Raw genomic sequence first — 25,806 nt, 5'->3', positions numbered from 1 at the left:
GCTAAGAATCGTTTTTAAATCTTTTTTAGCATCATTGAGATACAATTGACACATGACATTGTGTAAGTTTAAGGCATACACTGTGATTTTATACATGTATATATTGCAAAGTGATTACCACAATAGGTTAATTATCCAAATTTTGCATTTTTAAATGTTTAAAAATATCAAAAGAAGAATATGATTTTGATATGTGAAAATTATGTAAAATTCACATTTCAATGTCCATAAAATTTTATTGGAACACATTCATTTATGTACTGTCTGGGGCTGTTTTCATGCTACAGCAGCAGAGCTGAGTAGTTGCAATAGAGACCACGCAGCCTGCAAAGCCTAAAATATTTACTACCTCTCCCTTTATCAACAAGATTGGTCAGCCTCTGATCTAGTCATTCGTAAAGATTGATGATGCTTCTTCTAAAGCATTTTTAAAAGCACCTGCATGAGAACTTGCTACAGGGCTTCTTTGGCACACCTTCCCTAGGTGACAGGGAGAAGAGGAAAGTGCTAAATAAGAGATGGAGGGAGAATTAGCCAGGTTTCCACAAATCATGAAGGAGAAAATGCTATCTACATATGAAGAGTACATCATTTCACTTAGAAGATGGCATTAATGCACATAGAACAACCAAAAAACAGTAGGAGAGAGGGTATACTTACCTCAAGGATATATCCTGTGATACAAATAGAAGAGGACTGCAGAAAAAGACTTACCTAAAGGTAACACTCAAGCTCAACAAGGATTTAAGGCTAAAAGAGTGGAGAAAGGAGAAAGGGCGTCCCACTTTAAATAGCTTTGTCAGTCATGAGAACTTAGAGATGAGAAGGCCCAGAGCCAGTCAGAAAAATTCTTTGGAGAGCAGCCCAACTCCAACTGTTAAGGGAGCCTAGAGGTGCTGGTCTCCCCCAGTTGCTAGTTGGGGTAAATTTCTTGCAATATCCTGAGGGAAAAAATTTTCTGAGACTCTTATGGGAGAATGCAATAATGTAGAAAGCTTTATTTCTGTGGAATCAAATCTCTGAGTTTCTAAGGTTTCATTTCCCTCAGTCCAGCCAAGGAATAAGTCCCATTTTGCCTTTAGAGGGGCTAAAATCAGGGCCACTGTCTAGAATTTCTATTCCATGTTAGGGCATAATCCAATCCAGCATCAGGCTAGCTTAGCTTGTGCTCTCAGCTGCACAATTAATCCATTGCCTGTGGTGTTCACATGGCCATGGGCCATACAGACTAATGCAAGGAAGCCAAGAGCAAGCCAAGAACACTAGAGCAACAAGAGAGTGAATTCCTTAGTTTAGAGGATTATGTATTCCCAAATTTTCTCTGGTTTGCAGCGGTCCCATCCATTCTGACCAACCATCTCTGTCCCCAGGTTTGACTGAGAGGCAAGTACCTTCCTTATGTCATCCCAACTTCACTGAGCATGCGTCTATCTCCACTTTGTTGGACCCCTTCCCCCAGTGATTTGCAGGGAATAGGCTGGTTGTTCCCTTAGGGAGTGCAAAGTTGCAGCTTTCTGGTAAAGCTGCCCAAATGACATGCCTATAATTTCTGGCTTCCCCCTTTTCTCCTTTTCTATTACTAATAACTAGTTAATTACATTGGCATCACAATAAAAGTTCATGCTGAAAAGTAATCAAAGCTAATGTTGGGTCAGTGAGATAGAGACAGATCCTGTAGGGCCTTTCATGCCCAGCAGGAGGGGCAAGACTTGCTCTGATGGGAACTGGGGAACAATGGTAAATGCTTTATAGGGAATTATATGATGAACATGTGTTAGGAAAATAACTGTGGCAACAATGAGGAATTAGATTCAGAAAAAGGGATAAAAAGGAGCTCAGAAGTCTATTTTTATTTTCAAATGAATATTCAAAGAGTTATACTTTTACAGCCCTTTTTACACCAACTGTATAAGAAAAGAATAGGAACATCAAAATTGTGCAGAGAGATGGAAGCCTTAAATAGATTTCTGCCCTAAACTTTTCTAGATATGTTTTAAGTCCCTCTTTTCAATACACCTTTCCCACAGAATATCTGTAATCAAACTAAAGTCTGACTTTAAACCCATGCACTTAATTGTGCCTTTCTAGGCCCTGCAATTTATTGACATTTCCATCTTCTTTGCAGAAGACTCAGTTCTGTGGTCCCACAGCCTTCTTGTGTAAATATTCAGTGAAATTCCTGTTCTGATAAAAGTATCATCCTGATACTTTCAGTTGATAGTGTGTTTTTTTCCTTAAGAAACTATTTGTATGTTCATAAACCTCACCCAGGAATACACACACAGACACATACACACACATAAGCTTTTTAAAAAATTCTTTTATCTTGCAGAAAAGGGTCGTTACCTCAGAAGTTTATAATGGCAGCTATTCAAAGGCAGACTGTGCTATTACACAGTACTTTAAGAGGGGAAGTATAATTTTAGTGGTGGGAAGCATTCATCTAGGCAGAGGCAATTACCCAAATTGGACTGCGGCCAGAAAATCTGAGTTAAGGAAAAGGTCTCATTTGCTGCCAGTGGCATCAGATCACTAATAAGCTTGGATGTGAAGTCTCAAGTCCAAGTTGGTGTAAGGCTCAGGTATCAAGTTTAAATAAAGACAGGGATGCCTTGTATTTTGTCTATAACCAATTAATTTGCCTATGATACCACAGTCTCTGTAAGTTCTTGCTGCCCCCTTCCCTTTTTTTATACATGTGTATACTTCCTCCAGTTATTCCGTCAAATTGCTTGGGGATCAGGAAGGAACTCAGCACTTGACAACACTAGGGGGCACCATTCACAATCAATCCAAGTCTAGACCTGTAGGTGCTACTCAGAGGGTGGCCAAATGACCAGTATCATCAAAAACCTGTTGTCATCAGTGCTCAAAAAAGGATGTAAGAAATTGAGAATAAGTACTTGAAACTATTATGGCAAACTAACTCAAGTGATTTTATTTCTGTTGAATCAAATAAATTTTTTAAATGGGGCTTGTATTTGTATTTGTATTTTCTAATATTTTCTTAAATGTGTTGGCTCTTGATGGATTAGAGATTTTTTTTAAAAAACTGCTTATTACCAGAGATCATTTAAGAACTATCTTGTTGTAGACTACCTATCATGTGAACAGTGCCCCCTGGAGTTGTGCATTGTGACTGTAGATGCAAAGAGCTACAGAAACCAAGATCTGCATTGGACACTCAAAGGACTAAAAGAAGAATTTTAATTTACCTAACAATATTTTAATCATATGGAGAGAAGTGGATTATAGTGAAATGAAACACTCTCCAGAATGCTTCATAGATCGGGCGGGGGGGGTGTATACAGGAAGAAACTGGCTTCTCTCTGGACAGCCTTCACCAAATATGGATTTCATTTTCTTTCTAATTTATTGTTATTTTTTATTTTTTAATTGAATTTACTTAGATGACATTGGTTGAATCAGTCTTGCCCCAACCAGTATTCAGACTATTTTGCTTTTGGAATTATGCCCTAAAATAATGATTTACTTCTAAAACTGAGGTGCAGAAAGATGAACATTTGAACCAGACACATAGTAAATGCTCAAAAAATATTTTTAATGAGTATGGTTTTCATAAATGATAAGAAAATTAAGCAGGGAAAGGGCTTTCACCAGATGGCCATCTAGTGTATTGTATTGATGATACAAATAGAGGAATAGTGTGGGTAAAGGAAAACTTGAAATCTTGGAAAATAAGAAAGAAAGAATTCAAACTGAAAGGTCACCACAGCCTGACAATTGGTCTCTGGGCAAGTAGTCAGCTTTGGGTATTAGAGTAGTAGTGAAATATCCCAAAAAGGGATTCCAGGAAAGCAGTGCTCAGAGTGCAAGCCGGCAGGTAATTTGCTTTTAGATATGCTGGGCCTGGGTCAGCTGGGCCAGTTCTGAGTAAATTGGAAGTGGACAGAGAAAAGGAGGAGGGGAGGAGTCAGACCTACAGGGCCTTTTACCCAGCCAGGGATGACAGACTGGAGTCCAGAGAACACGTGGGCCATGACTGGCAGCAGTGACTTGAACCTGAGCAACAAGCAGAGAGGTAGTAAATTCCCAGAAGCGCTCACTCACCATGATGCTTTTCCTCTTCAGAACTGATACTCTTGAAATAAGGCAAAGTAGGAAAACTATGTATATTATTTACTGATACTCTTTCTCCCCAAAAACATGTTTGATGAAAAAAGCCAGAAAGAGAATTTATGACTCACTTTGTAAAATGTAAATAATTATGAAGAATAATGAGTGGAGAGCTTTCTTTCTAGCCCACTCAACCTAATAACTCACCTCACAAATCATCTATAAGTAAAAATTCTCCTTTTAACTATTCTAAAGAAAGAGTAATAATTTATTTTGCTCCTGCATAAACTACACTGTTCACTGCTTCTGTACCCCAATCCCCAGATGAAACAGATCAATCTAAACCATACAGACACCAACTGAACAAACTTTTCTTCTTGCAATGAAATCTATGTTCTCTGCAGTAACTGAGAATGAGAAAGTGTTAGTGTAAACTAGCCTTTGACTTAGACAATCTGAGGCTTTACATGATTTTAATCCAAGGGATATTAAATGTACCAGAGAGCAATTGCTTTTGCAGGCCGATTGTACTGAATCTTTGTAAGCTTAAAAGTTGTGGGAGCAATTTTGTTTTAAAATAGTGTCCTAAGTGCCTGGAAAAAGCAGTGGGTCTGATAAGAATAGATTAATAATGATGATGAATATAACAGTGATATTTTATATTCATCTGGCCCCCTTCCAGTTATGGATTCAAAAATGCACAAGTTTAGTGCTAGGTTCCTACTGGCTTTTATGCCATAAATTTCTCTATTCTCAGCATAATGCAAAAAAAAGGAAGGGCGATATAAAATACTGGCCATAAATTGTATAAAAGAGAAAATTGTGGCATTAACATTGAATAGTTTGGGTGAAGCAAATTATCTCTTTGGGTTCTTCTTAACATTTTAATGGTGATCTTTGATGATTTAGCATATTTATTAATATTTTAATATTGTTTTAAAATTATTGGTTAATATGTTTTTAAATTATTTGATAACATATTCTTTAAGTCCTTTGTTAACATTTCTTTAAAGTTTCAGAACTTTTGAAAGTTATCCTTTCCTCAAAATTGGGTTGTGGTACCACCACTTATGACCTCCCTCTTTATAAGTACTTTCAGAAAACAAATTTTATTTCTAGAAATCTTAAAGCTGACTCTTATAAAACACATCTCTTAATGTTTCTCCAGACTAATAGGTTAAGTATGTGAGAGCCTGTTTTGTTGTTGTTGTTTGTGCAAAAACCTCTTGAAAGTGGAGAGCATTTTACATTTTGCCAAAGGTGAAAGAACAAATGGTCTAGGAAACAGGGAGAAAACATACATGTTTTCCTCCTCTTCCTTAATAAGAATGAGGTAATGGAAAAATATATATAGACTTAAGACTCTCAAGTCCTAAAAGATGAAAGCCCCCAGGTGTGGTACCTGCACACCCAGAGACAGCTGAAAACAAGCAGAGAGGGAGAGGTCCATCTCCTTAACCTTCTTCACTGTTCAGACAATAATGAGGTTATTTATGATCCACGGAAGTACAGACATTTGTGTTGTTCTGGGTATCTCCCCATGATCATGTGTCATGGGGTAGGTTTTTTTCTTCTGATTATTTCTTCAGGTAGGCTTTCTGAGTTGAGTTGGGTTTGATTTTTGCTTTTTATCATAGGCACTTTTCAGTCAATGTTAATTTTTTTAATTTCCTTATGGTTCGAGGGATATCCATGTTTTGGGTATCAATTCATATCTCATACAAGGATATCCTCTTTACTTCCTTTTTACAAGTTGGTTCATTAAGTGTCCTACAACAAAAGAAGCCCCATGTATTAAAAAGTATGAAATGGCAAAAGTTGGACTACACATCAAACTGCCATTAGTTTTCTTTCAACAATCAAATAGAGATGTGGTGTCATGCTGGCCATTTTTTACTATATTGTGTTTGTAGACAATAAAACAAACTGATTAAGAGTATTGGGTTGAGAACTAGGTTTAAAATCCTAGCTCTGCCAATCAGTAAACTATGGGACTTTGGGTATTATTTTTTCATCTCTCTAATCTTCTATTACTTCATTTGTTGCTGTGAAGATTAAATGGCAAAATGTGAAATGCTCAACACATTGTCTAACCAAGTAAGAACTCAGGATATGTGACTTGTTGGTAGTTTTCTGCTTTGCTTTATTTTGTGCCCTTTCCCTCTAGAGCTAGTGAAGCTGGCAAGCTGGGATGCTTGCTGATAGAGTACATATGTGAGTTAAAACAGCTGCTAAGAGAAAAGGAAATCAACGATGATTATTTGTCATTCCATAGAACACATGGATTATTTGAATTAAACCATCCAGGACTTGGGCACGTTTCAGACAATTTTACTTGTGTAAGAGGACACAGGATATGCATACCAACGTGTGAATGCCCAGCAGGAACCCCTCTCCTCTCCTGAATATCCAGGGCTCTTTGAAAGACCTATGCTTCGAATTTTTTATTTTTTAATTAAATTTATATCAAGTGTCGTTTGAATTATTTGTAATCATCTTCTATCCTCCACATTTTGGCCACACTCAACTTCCCACAGCATCATGATAAATCACTATCTTTTTACTCGAAACAATTAATTTATTCGAGTTCTCTTGTTAAACACTTGTGAGATCTCGAAATCTAAGTAATTTTGAAACAATACAGGATTTGGAGGATTTGGAAGAGTGAGAAAGCAGTGTCTGGGTTGTAATGATGTTTCATGAGTAAATGGGGAAGTTGGCTAACGGGCAGAGCAGAGGTCAGGGTCAATCAAGTACGCAGCAGTTGGCCTGACGAGAAAACCATGCATGGTGCCAGAAGAACAGACTAGCAAGGAGAAATAGGGACTGTTGGCCTGTCTGGTTGAACCATTGATGGGGCAGAGGAGAATTTTGAGGAGAGTTGATATAGTCAAGGTTAAGAACCAAAGAGGGCTTGTGACACAATTTAGAAGATGCTCAAGATCAGAGAAGCAACATGGCAACATGTCACAGTGACCCAAGAAAGGGATATGCACGTTCAACACATATGTGGTGGCACTAGAGACGTGGGTGGACCAAATACACAATATGGGTTATAACCTTGGCAGCTGCACCTATCTATTAAGATCATGAGTAAAACACCTATATATGATGCAGAACGGTGCCTGGCACACAACTGAAGCTCAGCAAAGCTCACTTCGCTAATATGGGCAATAAGTGCAACAAAAAAAGATCTTATCCCAATTCTGCTATTAATTAGCTATGTGACCTCATGATACATCTGTAAAATTAAAGGGTTAGATAAAATGTTTGCTTCAGTCCATTCCAGTTCAAAAATTCTGCAATTCTATTCTTTTATAGTCTCATAGTCAAGTTACTTAAGCTAATAAGCTGCTTCCCTTGTTCTGATTTTCCATTGAAGAGAAATGCAGTACACTACATACTAATAATAAAAATATTTTTAAAACAGACAAATATCAAACTATAGAATCACATGTCATAATAAATTTTCCTGTTATTTATTTATTCGGTAAGTATCCGTTAAATACCTGTCACTTTGGTGGGCACTGGGAATGCAAAGACAGAATATGACCCCTTCCCGCAAGAAACTTACATTCTAGTCAGCACAGGCCAGGGTGTGGTACCTGAGACCCACCACCCTGATCTTAGCAAGCCCTTTGTTAGACCTGAAGGAGACCTAAGGATCCTTTCTTTTTCTTAGCTGAATCACAGCTTTGATGTGGCCTTTCTTGTTCTATGTCCTTGCCCCTAATATAAAACTGCTTAACTGCTCCTTGGTTGTATTGGTTAGCATGGGGATAAGATTTTAACTGAGTGTTCTTAAAATGCTTTTTAAAAACAACAATTTTAGAACCTTTAATTTAAAAAAAAAAAAAAAAAAAGAGCTCTGATGTATTCTAAGGACTGTGATAAGGGTACAGCCAGGATACCATGGGGGACACAGAGACAGGACTTGTCGGTTCTACCTGGAAGAGAAAGAGTAGTGAAACCATTTCATAGAGGAGGTAATACTTGGGCTAAAAGAAGAAATTACTTCAAAAGAAGTAATTTGTTGTCAGGCAGACAGGAAAGGAAGGGAATTCCTGGTAGAAATGGGCATGACAGGTCAAAGATCGAGTTAACATCCCAGGTATTCTGAAAACTGTGCATGCAATGGACAGAGATGAAGAGAGGAATGTGAGGTGGGGCTTCATAAACAATGATGCTGGAGGTGCAGACAGCCAGATCATTGAGCCGCTTCTATGCTAAGGAGTTAGGACTTCTCTCCGCAGCAAAGGGACACTAGTGTAGAAGGAAAAAGAAGTGACGTGTTCAAATTTATGCCTTGAAAAGGTTTCTCTTGCATCAATAGAAAGAATGATTAGAGAGGGCAAGAGTAAAGGAGAGGAGAATAGTTAGAGGTCATTTACAGTAGGATAAGCAAATTCTGAGGTTCTGAAGTTCTGAATCCAATAGTAGGAGCAAGGATGAAGAGGAAACATCAGTAGAAGAGATATCAATGCAATAGAACCTACAGGACTGATGGAATGTAGAGGGGGTGAAGGAGACACTTCCAGGGTGAATCTCAGATTTTCAGCTTAGAGGACTGGGAGGCTCCTAGTGCCATTTATACATTCAAGGGACTGTTGAAGGTAGAGCAGGTTTTAGGGGGAAGAGATTGCATTTATTATTGGACATGAACTCTGTGGAATGGTCAGTGTAGATACAGATGCACACTTGGGCTAGACCTTAGGGGAAGGATGGGCTGATTCTGAAACAGATTTAGAAGTCTTAAAACAATAGGAGAAGCCCTGGGGATAAATAAGCTCACCCAAGGGGAATGTGTCATTGAGAGGAGAGAAAAGGGGGTGAGGACAGAGGAAGCAGGTGTAGCAGATTCAGCAAAGTCAAGTATTACCTTTGTCTTAGCAAGTAAGCTGTCCAGATAGATAATGCTGGGCCTGCAGTGGTCATTGGATAGCTATTTGTTTCATGATGAATAAATGACCGAGTGAGTGAATGACTTAGTGAGAAGTAAGGGGCACTTGGGGCTGAGGAGTATAAATAGTAGAGGTCAGAATTAGAAAGACAACACTACAAATTCTCATGCGGACAGAAACTAAAGCCATGAGAGTGAAGGAGACCCCAAGGGAACAAGTGTAACGTGAGAAAATAAGGACTTAGGAGTGAACCCTGATCTCATTAAAGAGGTAGCCGAGGCAGGTTCTCCATGCTCCTCCGTAAAACATTAGTCATCATTAGTCAGAGCAGCCCGTCAGCAGGAGCAGCGGCTGGGGTTACAGTTTGACCTTCATCCATACGGAAGGAAGATAAGGTTCCAGTTCCCCTTCGCGTGGGCGGAGGGTGAGGACAGGAGGCGTGAAATGTCAACTGTGATGAAGTACCAGATTCAGTAGGAGCTGAGTGCCAGCTGTGGAGAGGTGCCTGCTGGGCTGTAATCCACTGGCTCTTCCCGTAAATCACGGTTCTCAACTGGTTAATTCCATTAGGAAAATACCTCGTGCAACCTACCCAGTCCCCACAAAAGCTGTGTAGAATCCAAGGTGAGAATGAGCCCCGCAGAACTAATGTGGCTTCATAAAGCAAATCAGACCCACAGAGTTCCTCTGTGGGTCCAGGTGACACAAACATGCTTTGTCGTGTGCAGATGACAGAAGGTGGCTAATGCTTTTTCAAACCCTATTTATCTTTATATAGTCATTGAGGTTGCTAGAAACCTGAAAGCCTGCTTTTTTTTTTTTTTTTTTTTTTTTTTTTTTTTTTGTAGACTTCTATGTTTTAAGTGACAAAGATAATGGGAAATTACTCAAAACTAAGCTAACAACTTAATGGAATTCAATTCAACTGAAAAATATTTACTGTGGGGTCACTAAGAGTTAATTGTCAACAATAAAGTTAGTTTTGCCAGTGCAAAATGTGATCCCTGCTTTGACTAATTTTCTTAAGATTAAACCCCAAACAAAGCATGTTTTGTTGTGGGTTATTTTAGCTTAGAGGTCAACTAGTGGGAAAAGAGTTTAAGAGCTGTTTTACCCCCTTTGCTGAAAGATTTACATCACTTCTAGTGCTCATGCACACCTAGTGGTTAAGTAATCAGCTCTGCAAGACACACTCTGTGTCTACATTTGTAAAATGAAGAATCGAGTGACTGAAGGTCCTCTCTGGCTGCAAGATGCTATCAATTTATACATGTATCAGGGCCCAAGCATGGCATACTGCTGAGAGCCCAGGAGACTGCCCTTCCTTTCATCATCTATAAAATAGCATGATACTATGACATTTGGGAAAAACCTTAGAGTTATGGAGGGATTTGTTCTCTGCCCAGCACATCTGGCTTCTTCAGTCCCAGATGTGTATCTGTCCTGCCTTTCCAATTGTCCAGTTCTGCTTGTGTAGGGCTTCACAGGGTCTCTAATTAAGAGTTAACTTTCTTCCTAAGAAGAATGTCATCTTGGAATGATGCCCCTTCTGGTGGTGTCTCTAAGGAGCAAATAAATACATAAGAGGTGACGATGCACCTAGTAACTCATCCTCTGCCACTCCCGCCCCTGGCCATTTCTGTTTCACTGAATGTAAAAACAACAAGCAACACCAAATAGATATTACAAGTCTATATGCTGATCTGAAAGATCTTAAGATAAGATCTAGTCTTAACTAGTCTGCTAATTGCATAATAACCTGTCATCCTGCTATGACACACTGTTTGTGGGAAATGAACTCAAGACTTGGAGTCAGAAAGGATGTGTGTGGGCTGATTCCTGGTTCTGCCACCTTCCTCTTGTATGCCTACAGGCAGGCCACCGTCAGAACCCCAGTTTCTTCTGTAAGATGTGTGTCATCATTCCTTCCCTGCCTCCTCAGAGATTTTTTAAAGAATATATGACAATATACCCCAAAATACCTTTTATTTTTATTTTTCAAATATATCTTTATTGATTTCAGAGAGAGGAAAGGAGAGGGAGAGAGAGAGATAGAAACATCAATGATGAGAAAGCCATTGATTGAGCCCGCAACCTAGGCATGTGCCCTGACCGGGAATCGAATCCCAATCGCCTGGATCCTAGGTCTATGTTCAACCGCTGAGCCACACCCGGCCGGGCACCAAAATGCCTTTTAAATGATAAACTACTAAATAAATGTGAGAATTTTCTCAGAGAGAAATTAAAGTTCTGAGTATTAGGAAAAATGCTTTTTGAGATTTATTTTATTCAACAAATATTTTTTTCCCATTGCTTTTCAGAGAGAGTGAGAGAGAGAGAGAGAGAGAGAGAGAGAGAGAGAGAGAGAGAGAAAGGAACATCGATGTGAGGGAGACACATCAATTGGCTGCCTCCCGCACGCACACACCCTGACCGGGGCCAGGGATCAAGCCTGCAATTGAGGTACGTGCCCTTGTCTAGAATCGAACCCAGGGCCCTGTAGTCCATAGGCCTATGCTCTAACCACTGAGCAAAACCAGCCAGGGATCAACAAATATTTAATGAGCACTTGCTTATACTGGGTACTGTACTAGAAGTTAGAGAATCAATAATGAACAAAAATAAATATCAACCCCCTGCCATCAGGGAACTTTTAGACTCATGGGGGAGAGAAAAAGTCATCGAAAGTAGTCATCCCTTTACCATAGTGACATCAACCAGGCAAAAGGGAGGAAAGAGGAGTGTTCAGGAGACGTTTGAGCAATGACAGCCTCTGATTGTGGGATTTGGTTTAGAGAAGTTCAGGATGCCTTCTCTGAAGAAGTGACCCTGGGGCCTAGATCTAAACAATAAACAGGAGTTAACCAGGGGATGAGGGCAGGAAAACAGGTTCAAATACCTTATGGTGAGAGGGAACCTGGAGGGTGGAGGAACTGAAATAATGTCCCTGACCCTGGAGTAGGTAAAGCAAAGCAGGTGGGAGTCCAGAGCAAGGTGACATTGGAAGATGGGTGAGGAACAGATTAAGGATCTGTAAGGGATTTCCCCAAGCCTTGGGAAGCTGGTTCCAGGGTTTTAAGTACAAGAGCAACATGGAAAAGATTACACTGACCACAGTGTGAAGAATAGAGGCGAGTAGGTGTAGGTGGGTTGGTTGCAGTGGCTCCAGCAGGACCTGATGGTAGTTTGGACTCAGATGCATCATTGAAGATGAGAATTGATGAATATTTAGGAAGTAATAACTATAGGACTTGAAATCAATTTCAATTGCAAGTTATGGAGATGTATTTAATATTGTACTTATTCTTGGACTCAGAAGTTCAATTCATGTCCCAGGGTAAATGGTGAAATGTTCCTCATTGAGACAATATGACAGATGAATGACACCTTTTCCCCCACTTGATTTAATGACTTTATTTTTCCCCCCAAGGCTTTTCTTTTTCCAGTTTTATTGAGGTATATTTGACAAAAACTGTACATCGTGATGACTTAGTATAGGCATACATTGTGAAAGGATTCCTTCCATCTCGTTAACTAACACATCCATAGTTGTTAACACTATATTGTATAACTGAAATCTGCTAAAAGAATAAAACTTAAATATTCTCTCTCACACACACACACCCCTCCCCCCCAATGAATTATACTTGTCTCAATATTGATGCTGTGATAAGGCACTGACACTTGTGCATTGTCTGCCTTGGACTTCTTTTATATTTTCCAGTTAACCCTATGACTATTTCATTTTTTACATATCAGTGAGGAAAAAAAACTAGCATGTTTACCTGAAACATAGCAGAGTGACAAAGCTAATGCTTATTAAACTGCTGTGTCTGTGAAGATCACCCCAGACTTATTCATAACATTAATAATTGGAGAATTCTCCCATTAACCAAAGATACTCCACATGCTGTGCATTCTGAAAGGTCAACTCTGTTGAAGAATTTATTATATTTCATTAAAGATGTACCACTCAGCTCTTATACGAATAAAACATAGTCTCCACTTTAAGGCAGGGTGGCACATACATGGCTCACAGGCCTCCCTTCTGCCCTCCCGTTCCCAAGCGTGAGAGGTTAATTGACAAAGATGCGATCTCCTGCCGAGCCTTTTGAGAATTCTCCCCAACACATACTGCAGGCGGCCAGCTGGTCAGAGCTAACATGAGAGTTGAAAGTCATTTGTCATCCCCACTTTAACACCATGTAAATCCTTCATTCCCCAGAATAACCACTTCAAGTGCATATTTATTTAGGTTTTCTGCCCACCACAGATCTGGTTCGCCTCTTTTCGTCAACAAGCTCTGCCACTTGGCAGCTTCTGAGCCCGCCCAGGTACACAGGCACTTGTGGTCGTTCCCAGCGAGCTGTCAGGGCCCCACCTCAAACACCACAGTCTCATCTCTGCCTAGAACTTTCTCGGACACTAGCCATGCTTCCTCAGCCTTAAGCAGGGACAACCAGAAACGTGGGAGAGTTAACACTCTGGGGGAGCAATACTCAGCGAGCAACCACCCTTACCCCCTGTGGGAGAGGAGGGTCGGAGGACAGGCGCCCTGCCTCGCCATTCCTCAGGAGGAAGGCTCTGTGTGTGTCCCCAGGGCTCCCCAAGGCTCCCCTGTGCCCCAGGTGCTCACAGTGATTGTCTGCTCATTATCATTTCCCTTCCTGGGCTCACTCTCCTCATTCGTTTGTGCTTTTTAAGGTCACCCAAGTCCTCATCTCAGGGTCTGCTTGTGGGAGAACCCAAAACTAAAATGGCATCTTTTACGTTATGTAAAACATTGATTCACAAACTGCAGTCGGTGAAGTTCCCGCTGATGACACAACAGCTGAGCTGTGGGCCTGACTCTGCATTCCACAGCAGACCCACTAAAACCATCTTTCCTTCCTCTCTAGGAAGCCCCACTGGAGAACCTGGGGCATAAGAAAGGGGGGAGGAGAGAAAGAAACAAGCAAACTCAGTTACACCAAGATCCCCACAAAGCAAACAAATTTATTTTTATTTCTGTCTTATGACTTTGATTATTGAAAAATGCATTCGATATTTATACTTTCTCACCCTTAAATGATGCTAATCAGGGATGCCAGAGCCTTAAATGAAGGTTTATTATTTCAAACCTTAGCTGGTTAAGTTAGTCAAAATGGGAAATAAACAAGTATCAGTTCTGTCTGTATTTCAGACCTTAGTTTATAAATAATGTGTATATAATAGAGATAAAATTATTCTTTACATTAACAGATTATGCTACTAAGAATTTCTATTTAAAATTACATCAGGCCAAAGATCTCTTATACGCTTTTTGGCACCATCCGAGGAAGGTGCCAAGAAGCCCTAGAAAGGACTATGCCAGGGATTCACAGATTCTAGCAATGGTAAATCTGCCTAGGGGCTGCTTTATAAGACAGCGAGTGTGGTGTTCAACCTCCTCCCCACTATATAATCAAGTCACTGTTTTTCATAACTATTGTCTTTCAACCAGTTCTGAAATCTCAGGTGCCAGACCATAGCATAGCAGAAAGTAGACAGGAGATGGTGGTGGCAAATTATCTCCTGGGGCAGGTGGCACAATTACATTGAGCACAGCGGATGGAGACAGAGCTATAAGAAAGAAGCCTTGGAGTAATATATAGAAACCATCTCAAATTTTTCACACTAATTTTTCTCCCCAAAACAAGCAAACAAAATTAGAAAGTAGTGTTAAGAGAAGGTCCCCCCACCGTCCAGCAAAGCTATAGGACACCATTGCCAATGGAAGTGTGGTTACAAACTGTGCACATGCATTCACTATCGTGTGAAATCCAAAATGGGTATTATTTCACACATCACTCAGATGGGCACCATGGAGGCCATGAGCCTGATGCTGAATAAATCTTCCCTTTTTAAATGAATGGAAAAAATTTAAAGGCCAGCATAGAGCCTCTAACAAAATAGTTAAGCATGTAAGAAAGGAGCAATCACAATTAGCCTTGAAGACTGGGAGTAAGAGCTTGACTGCAAAAGGAATTTACTGAAGAAAACAGAAGAAACTGAGAAAACGTGCTTGGAATCCTCGGGTGCTAAAAGGTTTAAAAAACAGAAATGAGCAGAGCAGCCTGAAAAGCAAAAATCAGGCAAAGTGGTGCTTGATGAAGTAAAAAGGCCATATTAAACAAATCTGGGAGTTTGGAATTACCTCAGAAAATTAAAATGTTCATTAGAATCAGAGAGAGGTAAAACTAATACTTCAAGAAATGAATGATGCAGAGATCAAGTTGAGGAGTTCTGCAGTTACAGAGCAACAGGTCTCAAGCTTTACTCATCTCAGCAGCAGTCACATGCAAGACACTCTTCTACTATTAATGCTGTTTGTTCTTCACACAGAGTTTCAAATATGGGAACAAGCTGGGGGTGGGGGCACTGCCAGAGTTACTAGAGGAGCAGAAGGAAATGATGTATGAACCAAGAGCTTTGACTATAAGCCTTTGGCAGAGAGGGAGAGGCATGGCCCACTTTTGATAAATACTGATGGTTGAAGAAATTAAAAGGTCAAAGATGTTAAAGACAGAAACTAAAAAAAAGAAGCAGTCAAGATGAAATCCACAGATAACAGAATATCCTCTGAGCAGTACTTCTCACATGTACATGTCAATCTCCTGGGAATCTTGTTAAATTACAGATCTGATTCAATAGGTCTGGAGTCTGGGATTTGGGATTTCTATCAAGCCCCCAGGTAAAGCTGATGCTGCAGGTAGGGGCTTAGACTACCTCTTAAGTAGAAAGACTTCAAAGAAAACCTGAAACAAATGTGCTCACTATTTTCCAGAAAGAATTAGTTAAAGGAAATTCACACCTAGGCATATTCTAGCAATTTGTAAAACATTTAAAAGGTTAAAGAAGATACTATACAATTATTCAAGAAAGAAAATGAAAGGTTACTTGCAAATAAACAAAAATTAAGTGGATCCAGGCTTGTCCTTTGTATTACTAAATGTCAGGGGACAACAGAAAAATCCCACAGAGTTTGAAAAAAATTGTGATCTAAGAATTCATTAATGAAACTAGAATTCACATGCAAGTTCTTAGAAAAGATACCACATATTTAGGTTTATCACTGCCATAATAAGTTACTACACACAGTATAAAACAACACATTTATTATTGTTCAGCACTATAGGTCAAAAATCCAATCCAGGTCTCACTGGGCTAAAATCAACATGTCAGCAGAGCAGCGTTCTCTTCTGAGGTTTCTGGGAAAGAATCCATTTGTTTGCCTTTTGTTTCTGGAGGCCTCCCATATCCCATGGCTTTTGACCTTTTTTTTCCCTCCATCTTCAAAGCTAGCAATAGCAAAGTGATTCCTTCCACACTGCTATCTCTCTCGGTCTGCAGCCAGGAATAGTTCTCCACTTTTAAGGACCTGTATGATTGGATTGGGCCCATCTGGATAATTCAAGACACTCTCCCCAGCTCACAGTCCTTAATCTTAGTCAAGTCCACAAAATCCCTTTTGTCATATTAAGTAACATGTGCTCAGGTTCCAAGGATTAAGATGTAGACGTCTTTAGCAGACCACTGTTCTACCTATGACATCAAACATAGACTGTTTCTGAAAATTTGAGGACACTTACTAATAGAGAACCAAAATTCACAATCCCCAAATGGGGGAATAGTGGTATAAAAGAAATTATGGTGAGCATTAAAACCAGTTTACTTGGTTAAGCCTAAGCAATCATTGTATAAATAGTTACAGGAAAATGTAAAGTTATAAACAGTTCATAAAAGAACAATTATAACATGATCACTATAAACTGAGAGTACAGTTTATACTAGAGTAGGACTATTGAGTGCGCTTAAGTGGGTTACCTTACTCCTCTAACCAGGATCAGAAGGAACTTCATGGAAAACATTAATGGGATGAAAACAATGATTTGCTTTGTTTTAAGCAAATCAAAACAAAACATATTCCATATAGCAAAAGGCAGCTTAAAAGAACTTAAAAGGAAGTTTAAAGGAGCAAAAGACCTAATACAACTAAGTGAAAAAAATAATATGCATCTATTGTGACAATAAACTGTTGAACACCATTCTGAAAAGCAGGCCTTTATTTTGTAGAAAAAGAATTCAGAATGCATCAAAAGCATTAAATGGAATGGTACACCATTTTATATTGATAAAATATAAAGTGCATTATTATTCAGTTCTCACTAAAATAATTCTTATTATTATTTTTACTTTGTAACAGATAAGGAATCTGAGCCTTAGAGGGAATGGGAGCTTGCTCACAGTCACCCAGATCCGACCCACAAAGCAAACCCAGAGTCTCCCTGAGAGTCCAAGAGTTAGTGCTGGTAGTATAAGCTCTCCCGTGCATATACGAGACCCCAAAACTAGTGAGAGGTGGAGCTGGGACTGGTACCCAGGTCATTTTTACCCCATATGCTGTGTGCATAACTTCTCCATTGTGCTGTCTCAGAAATAGTTTTTGGTTTATATCTTTGCCTCACTCCCCTGAACCCAACATTGCCATACCGGTTATGCCTTTTCTCTCCTCCAGTTTCCCTGCTTAATCAACCCTTATAAACCCTCACTGCATTCACCATTCTCAGCCACCATAAGTTCTCCTGCCCAGTTTTCCATCCTGGCTCTTAGGGCAAACCCCTGAGGTCCCCCAGCATAGATGCGCCCCAGCCTCTCGATAAGGACTTTGGATGCTCTTCTCTCTCCGTTAAGAGTAATGTCTTCCCTTGTGCCTTACATTCCATCCTCTCTTGTCTTCTCAAGAAATATGTTCAGCAATTACCCCCTTTCCTCCTGAATCTTCACACACTGTCTCTGCTTGGGAACCTTCTCATCTGAATGTAAGCATGCTTATACCAAAAGACAGTTTCCCTTCATGGGGTTTATATGCCCCCATAGTCACTATGACACTCTCTTCAACCTTATAACTATTTCTCAGTTCTACTTCCTCACTTCCCATGCAATCAAACCCACTGAAATCTGCCTCTGCCTCTGTTGTAGCAACTGAACTGCCTCCACCGAGGCTGCTGGAGACCCTGCTATTGGACAAACCACTGAAAGCCTTGTTTTATGAATATTTTTCTTTACAGCTCTTGAAACTTTCTCTTTACTTGGTTCTCTGTTACTTCTCAGACACTACGTTCATTCTTCTGCACACCCTAAGGAGTTCTCTTTTCACGCTATACAACTTCGTTGCATTATTTTAAGTTTAACTTGACTCATTAGATCTCTAACCTGATACCCATACTGACTACCAGACAATAAAGCCAACTACCACATGACTGAAACCAAACTCACTTTGGTTCAAACTTCAAAATGTAGTTCAAATTACTTGAACCCAAACTCCCAAGAAGTACCCCAAACTCATTTTTCCCATAACCTAACTTGCTAGACTCCACTCTAAGAAGTCTTTTTCCTATGCTTCTCACCTCAGCTAATGACACCATTATCCATTCAGGTTCCAAGACAGAGGTCATTATAAATTTTATCTTCTCCATTATACTACTCCTCCACCATGAGCAAATCACCATGCTTCATCAGTTCTCCTAAGCATCTCATGAGTTTGTCTCTTCTACTCTCCTTATCCTTCACTACTATTATTAATTCATCAAATGTGTCTATTAAAGTATCTACTGTCAGCATTGTGCTAAGTACTGCGAGTACATTGTGAGCAAATAGAAATTATCCCTCTCCAAATGGAGCTTATACTCTAGTTGGGGGATGGGCATTAAAGTAATAATTTCACTAATATAATTACATGAATATGACTTCATAAACATAATTACAACTAGTGATTAATGCGTGCCATATAAAGGAAAATATATAGAGAACTTTGATTTAATGAAAGGTCAGGGACATCTTTCCTGAGGAGAGATATTTCAGCTGACACATACAGAAGGAGTTAGAGATAGCTATGTGAAGAGTGACAAAGAGAGGGCAACTAAAATGAGATTGTGAAAAGGCCCTGTGGTTAGAAAGCCTGTCTTGGTCAGGGAACTTAAGTGATTAAAGAGGAGAACCCATGAGGTGTCTTGGAACTAAGTAACTTAGAGGGAACAATAATTGGGAGGGAACAATTTATGTAGGGACTTGTAGGTTTTGTATTCTACCCTAAATGTTCTATCCCTGAAGGATTTTAAGCATGATCAGATTCTGCGAGATCAGCAAATTTGCTGTTGCTTCTGGTCACGCAAGAAATGATGGAGTGGGGGAGGGGTTACGATGGCAGCTGTGGAGATGGAGAGAAGTGAATTTGAAATAGATTTTGGAGGTAGAATAGACAGAATTTAGTGATAAGGAAGTTAGAGGAAGGGGGAATATTAAGAATGACTTTCATGTTCCTGTCTTAAAAACTTAGAGGAGCAAGTGAAATCTATCAAAATAGGGACCACAGAAGAGAAGATTTGGGGGGAAAGGTCAAAGATTCCACTTTTGCTGTGTTGAATTCATGGTGCTTGTGAGACACTCACAACTCAATAAATATTCATTTAATGTTGATGTAAAGTTCCAAAACAGACATCTAACTTGTCTTAAATTATTTAAAAATGTTTCTAGATTTTTTTCTCAAAAGAAAACAGAATACTTCATCATTTATCATTATACATTCAATATTGTAAAAAATATATTACTCTCAGAATTGGAATTTTTTATTTGCAAACACCGATATCCTTCCACATTTTCTTTGCCAGCTGTCCACAGTGTGCCGTTAACGTACAGAGCAGTTTCTCTCTTCATTGCTCTTGGTCTTGCCTAGGCCATAAAGAAAAGGCCCTTTGTAGTTGCTAATATTTTCTGCAAACCTCACCTCACGCTGAGTTTTAGCCTCCTGGAGACAGTTCTTCTTCCAGTCCATTCCTTTATTCCTGTTTGAGCTACCCACCAGGCCTGCTTCATTTATCAGAAAGCAACTTGTGTAGGCTTATCCTTTCTAGATACTCATCAGGATTACTTGAAACGGTCGGATTATTCTGTCCATAAGGAACAAAGCGAGGGGGAAATGGCCATTTGAAAACACTTTGTAGTGTTTGTAAGAAAAACACTTTTTTTAAAAAGATGGAGAAAGAATCATTGTTAAAGTATTATAGAGAAAGCCACAGAAAAACAGATCTTCAGGCTAAAGATGGCAACCAATTTGACATTTTCTTTGCAAACTGACTATTTTGCTTGGCTGAAACGTGCCGATATGAGGTTTGGCTGCCACATATCGTAGCGTATCTTCCATGCTTGCCTAATGGAAGGTCGTTTCTTGGCCCAGGTCAGTTTCATTAAGAAGAATTGCCCTTTTACTGACTTCAAATAGCTTAAACAAATTATCTAAAGGAACTGCAGGGTTCAGCCCATTTAATGAATTTTAATAAGAAATACATGAATCAGTCAAAAACCAGAAGAAAGCTAATAACATTGAACTAGTTTTAATGGAAATTAACTCATTACCCTGCCGGCTTACATTTACCTAAGGCTGAATTTTTTATGAAAAATTTGCCAGCCTGCGGGAAAATGGGAGGATCCTTAAAGATTAACCATGTTAGTGGTATTTTTCCCACTAATTAGCCCCAACTGGATATTCTGAAAATATTGGGGCTTTTTTTCCCCTTTGGGAAACTTTAAAGAAAAGATTCCCTCTATTGGAGGAGTTTCTCACAGTCCCTGAGATACTTTCAGAACTGTAGCAGGAGCACAGGTTTCCTTTTTGCTTGCAATCTTTTATGAGAAAGAATAACTGAAGAGGTGGAAGGGTCTTCGTGGCTGCTCAGGGGCATGCCCTGTCCTCCAGCGAGGTTCCCCGGGACTGTGAAAAGCATTCTCTTTCTCACTCCCTCTTATTCTCTCCCACTCATACGATACGCACACACTCCTGTTCTCCCTTTGTTCTTTGTCATCGTCTTTACTGCTTTGCTTTTTAACCCTAGTGAAATATACATAACATAAAATTTGCCATATCAATTATATTTAAATGTACAGCTCAGTGACTTTGAGTACATTCACATCATTTTGTCTTCCTTCTTTTTTAAGCAAAACAGAACACAGCTTTTGATAATCAAGGGTGTGGACATCTTCAGTGCAACAAGTCTTTCTTTCAAAGTGATCCTATTCTTTTTCCATTACTTAAAGAAAAGGAGAAATAGAAAGTGTTCCCCCCTGCATCTCTACCATTTTTAGTAATTGTAGAATCCCCTATAAAATATTTGAAACTATAATGTTAATCTTCAAAACCAGAGTCATTGGTTGTAGCACAACAAATACGTCAGTTGAAGAAGAAACCATTTTACATCCTGCAAATGGGAGCCCAACATATCAAATGGAGTGTGGAGGCGTGTTGAAAGATTTAGTTCTGTTTGGGGAAATTCTTAGGAATTTCAAAAAATTGCCCAGTGTTACTCCAAATTGATCCCAGTGATGAGTGTAGCAGAGGAAATGTTCTCAGTTTCTCTGTAGCAAGAGTCCTGTCAATCAAATATTGGAGGGAGTGTAAGAAAAGGAAATATGAAATATTTTCTGGGTTTTTTACTGAGTTGAATGGATATTACCCATAATAGATGTTACTGTTGTGTTTTTATTTTTAAATGGTTGCCAGGACATATAAATGTTACCTCTATAGGGTGGTCATATTTAGCAAATAAAAATACAGAATTTCCAGTTAAATTAATTTCAGACAAATAGCAAATAATTTTTAGTGTATGTCCTATGCAATATGTCTTGTACAGTATAGAAGACATTTTTCATTAATTATCTGAAATTAAAATTTAGCTGGGCATGTTATAATTTCTTGTGCAACCATATACCAATAGTTTATTAAAAGTTGTTTTAATTGTCTTTGCCTCCATTTTTAAATGCCAGAACTTCTTGTCTATTTGCATTGTGCTTCTGTTTCTCTATCCATCTCACTGTGCTTTTAGGTACAGAATTAAAAACATATTTAAGTTTTATTTCCAGTTCTAAAGAAGACAGATTTTAGAAACTTAATTCAGTTTTGTGATTTTTTTTATTAAGTGCATCTAAATTTTCTTATTAGCTACATCTAAATATTTCCATTTTACTTTTTTCCTTTAATGTTTCTACTCATGTTTTAGTTAGCTTATAAATGTACCTCAAGGTCCTCAACTTTTGTGGTCTTAAGAATCAGGATTAATATTTTTGCATTTGTATACACACCAATAAATGATCAGTGTGGAAAATATGGGCCATTATAAAGAAATTTTAATCCCATAAGGGAATTATACAGCTTTCTATAGAATTAGGGGAAACAAAGGCCAGAAATACACTAAAACATAAAGGCATGTTACTGTTATTTTAGAGAAAAAACTCTTTTCTATGAACTTTGTTTTATAAGGAAGACTGTTAGCTCAAAAAGGCTTAAGAAAAATATGTCTATATCCCTCTTCCTGCTTCCCTGTGAAGACGGGTGGCGAGAAGCCCAAAAGTAATAGCCTCAGCAATCCAAGCCTAACTTGCTTGTGGGATCTATCCCCAACCAGAATGATTTCAGAAAAAGAAAAATTGCAGAAATAAAGATTTAAAAGTTTTTATTTTGTTTAGGGGATTTTAATGTTAATTGGAATATACTAAGTTTCCTAGAGGAGCCATCTCTACAAAAATTATTGCACATTTACAATATATAATACTTTGACCCACACTATTACAGTATTTCTGTAGTTCTTCCAATGAAGTTAAGCAGGAAATTGAAGTTTAATCATGTAGAAAACTTGACCTTCTAGCTTAATAGGGTCAAATTGAGTGTATCCAAAATAGATGTTTTCTATTCATCTTAATTTAAATGTTTATAGCATGAGTGATAATTTGCCAAAGAAACACAAAGGATCACATGTTATTTATATTTAAAGAAATCTATTCTGATACCATTTCTTACTACCTAAAATTACTTGTTCCTCAGCAAGCAGCTTCTTTTTGTCAATGACACAGGAAAAAGCCTGTGGGGCACAACTGGGCATTAGAGTTATTCCAGAAACTGCCATAATGGGAGCAGTAAAGAAGTCCTGGTTCATGCCAATGATCTGAGGTTAGACCGAATGAAACAGCCTTAAAGGAATGGGAAGCCAAAATGCCTATGATGAAAGGTGGTCAAATTAAACACCCCTCTCTCCTTGTCTGATCTTGACCAGTGTCCCTCTTAGTCCGTTTTAGTTCTGGCACCATAACTGCTGATGGGTCAGATGATTACACATGTTCTGTAGGAGAAATAATCATTGTTTAAGATAATGTCCCATGTGGAGATGAGAGCTCCATAATAGAGGAACCATTTTCAATGCATCTGTATCAAAGTCTAAGAAACTCCCAGTCCCTAACAAATGTAAAATAGCAAATACTCAAAAATCCGTTTGGGCATTCAGTAAGGTGATAACACAAAGAAACTAGAGGGAATAGTTGAGTGTTTTGGAATTGTGAGAATGTGTAAATGACATTGTTTCTCAAAAGATTTGTTGCTGGCAATTTCATCAAACAGCAAATAAATATTATCCTTTGCAGAAAATAATGGTTAATTGTCCAATAAGTTAAATTTTTTTTTAACTTTATAATTAGTGGTCAAATTGTTTTCATTGTCATTGTATAGAGTGAATCAAAGGTAATTACGTATTTATTTATCTGTAATTTTTACTCTGAGATATTTCTAAAGAGGGTGTGATTAAATCCTTATAATAAATCCTTATGATTAATCAAACTACACTTGAAACAAATTTTTTTTTCATTAGTTGGAAAGAGAGATAAGAACGTATAGAGTATGTGAGAAAGTGAGTTAATTCTACCAATCTCCTTAAATAAGATGGCTATTACACTTGAACTTTAAGTTTAACTCTGGCTTTGGCGGGGTGGCTTGGTTGGTTGGAGCATCATCCAATACATCAAAAGATTTCAGGTTCGATTACCAATGTGGGTTCAAATCCCAGGAGGGGCATGTACAGGAGGCAACGATTGATGTTTCTCTCTCAAATCCATGTTTCTTTCTCTCTCTCTCCCTTCGTCTCTCTTTAAAACCAATAAAAACATATCCTCAAGTGAAAATTGAAAATAAATAAATAAATAAATAAATAAATAAATAAATAAATAAATAAATAAACATAAATGTATAAAATGTAACTCTAGGTTCCAAGGAAAACTGAGAAACATGATTGATTATAGACGTTCACTCTTTTCATAAAATGAAGCATCATTTCTTCACAACACTGCATTTAGATGCAGTTAGTATTTATGCTTTGCCTGCATTAGATTGCTTATGCATCTAGATAATTGTGCATTCAGATTTCTGTAGGTATTTTCTATAAATGGGTTATGGCTTCCATAAAGTCCCATTTTTTACAATTCCCATTTTTAAAAGAGATAACATACTATATGTATGTGACATAGTTTCAATATTTCATTTTTTATTGGGCATTTTATCAGATGCCACCTAACATTGCAATGAGTAAAATTGATGACAAGGGGAAGGTATGACATGAAAGAAAGTACTTTTGTTTTGTGCACTAGATTATGTTTTGGCTTGCTAGGATCAATATACAGCAGCCTTCACCACCACCACCACCTCCATTATGTTTAAGCTTGTTTTTACTAGTATTTTTTTAAAAACTAATACCATATGATAAAATCATAATAAAGGAAAAAAGAATAGGGAATTAATGTGTCCTTTATTGTCTTAATGGTCATTTGGATCACAGAGTCAGTCCAATTACCATACAATTTGTGATAATAGAAAGGGCTCAATACATTGAAAAAAAACATGGTTTTGATGATATATGACTCATTCAATCAACAAACATTTTGAGCTACTTCTTCATGCAAAACATTGTGCTAACACTAAGATGTTAGAGTAATACAATAGATATCTGCTCTAAAGAAGATCTCAGTGGGAGAACAGCCCCATAAAAGTTAGAATAGAATCTGACTCACGATATAGCTATATACATTATTTTTAAATGTAGAACTAATAAAGTCTTGTTGACCGATTTTTAACTACATAAAGCAGGTACATAAAGCAGAAGTACTTCTTTTTTAATTTTTTAATCTCACAGTTAACATTCATTATTTTATATTAGTTTCAGGTGTACAGCACAGTAGTTAGACATTTATATAATTTATGTAAGTCTAGTACCCACCTGGCTCCAAATACTAAGCAAAGGTATTAAAATTTAAAGTTCTATGTTCTCCCTCTCTCCTCTCTTCTCTCTTCACTCTCTTATTCTCCAGCTAAGGCTGTGCCACAGAAACCCCTAAGGATGACCAATTTTAGATCTTGTACAATGGTTGACCATTTGCCACATAATTACTCACCTACTCTGTGCCTCAGAATCCTCAGCTGCAAATAAGGAAATGTTCTTCAATTCACTAATTATCTGACTCCTTAAAAAAAAAACTATACAGCCAGGCAGAATTTTTTGTGGTTATTATTGTTTGCTGCTAACTAATTTAAGGTGACTCACAATTATTTTAATATCATGCCATTCATAAGTGGCCGTAGGGTATATTTTCAAAGTTCAAATATTGTTTTCTTTATTACAGGTTTCTTTTCTCCATGGAAAACTCCAAAGCCTGTAAGTTGGAATTATTATGCTTCTTTCTTTATTTCTAGTTATTATTGCACTCTCATTAAGCAAGAGTTGGTGAATTGGGTGACCTCAAAATCTCTTCCACTTCTGAGATTCTGTGATGTCAGAACAGCAAATCTTCTGTGTCTGTTTGTATCGTATTTTTCCCACAAATACAAATAACTCATCTTACTTTCTTATAAAGGCATAGCTGCCTGTTTTTTAATAAGTATACTTACAAAATGACCATAAACACTATTCATTAGTTTACTGAAAATACTTTAGAAACATTT

The 25,806-nt window shown here is 38.2% G+C and overlaps 1 protein-coding gene across 1 annotated transcript in view; it reads left to right on the top strand.

Moving 5' to 3' along the window:
• MAGI2 (membrane associated guanylate kinase, WW and PDZ domain containing 2) overlaps nt 1-25,806 on the top strand; it is a 1,282,556-nt gene that overhangs the window by 1,089,080 nt on the left and 167,670 nt on the right. Inside the window, exon 11 of the mRNA XM_087821115.1 lies at nt 25,488-25,519. Coding sequence (XP_087677241.1) covers nt 25,488-25,519 — 32 coding nt within the window. The remainder of the gene's footprint in view (nt 1-25,487; nt 25,520-25,806) is intronic.

The sequence above is a fragment of the Miniopterus natalensis genome, chromosome 10, assembly GCF_054644295.1.
Source record: "Miniopterus natalensis isolate mMinNat1 chromosome 10, mMinNat1.hap1, whole genome shotgun sequence".
Lineage (NCBI taxonomy): Eukaryota > Metazoa > Chordata > Mammalia > Chiroptera > Miniopteridae > Miniopterus > Miniopterus natalensis.
This window is presented reverse-complemented; position numbering and strand designations above follow the sequence as displayed.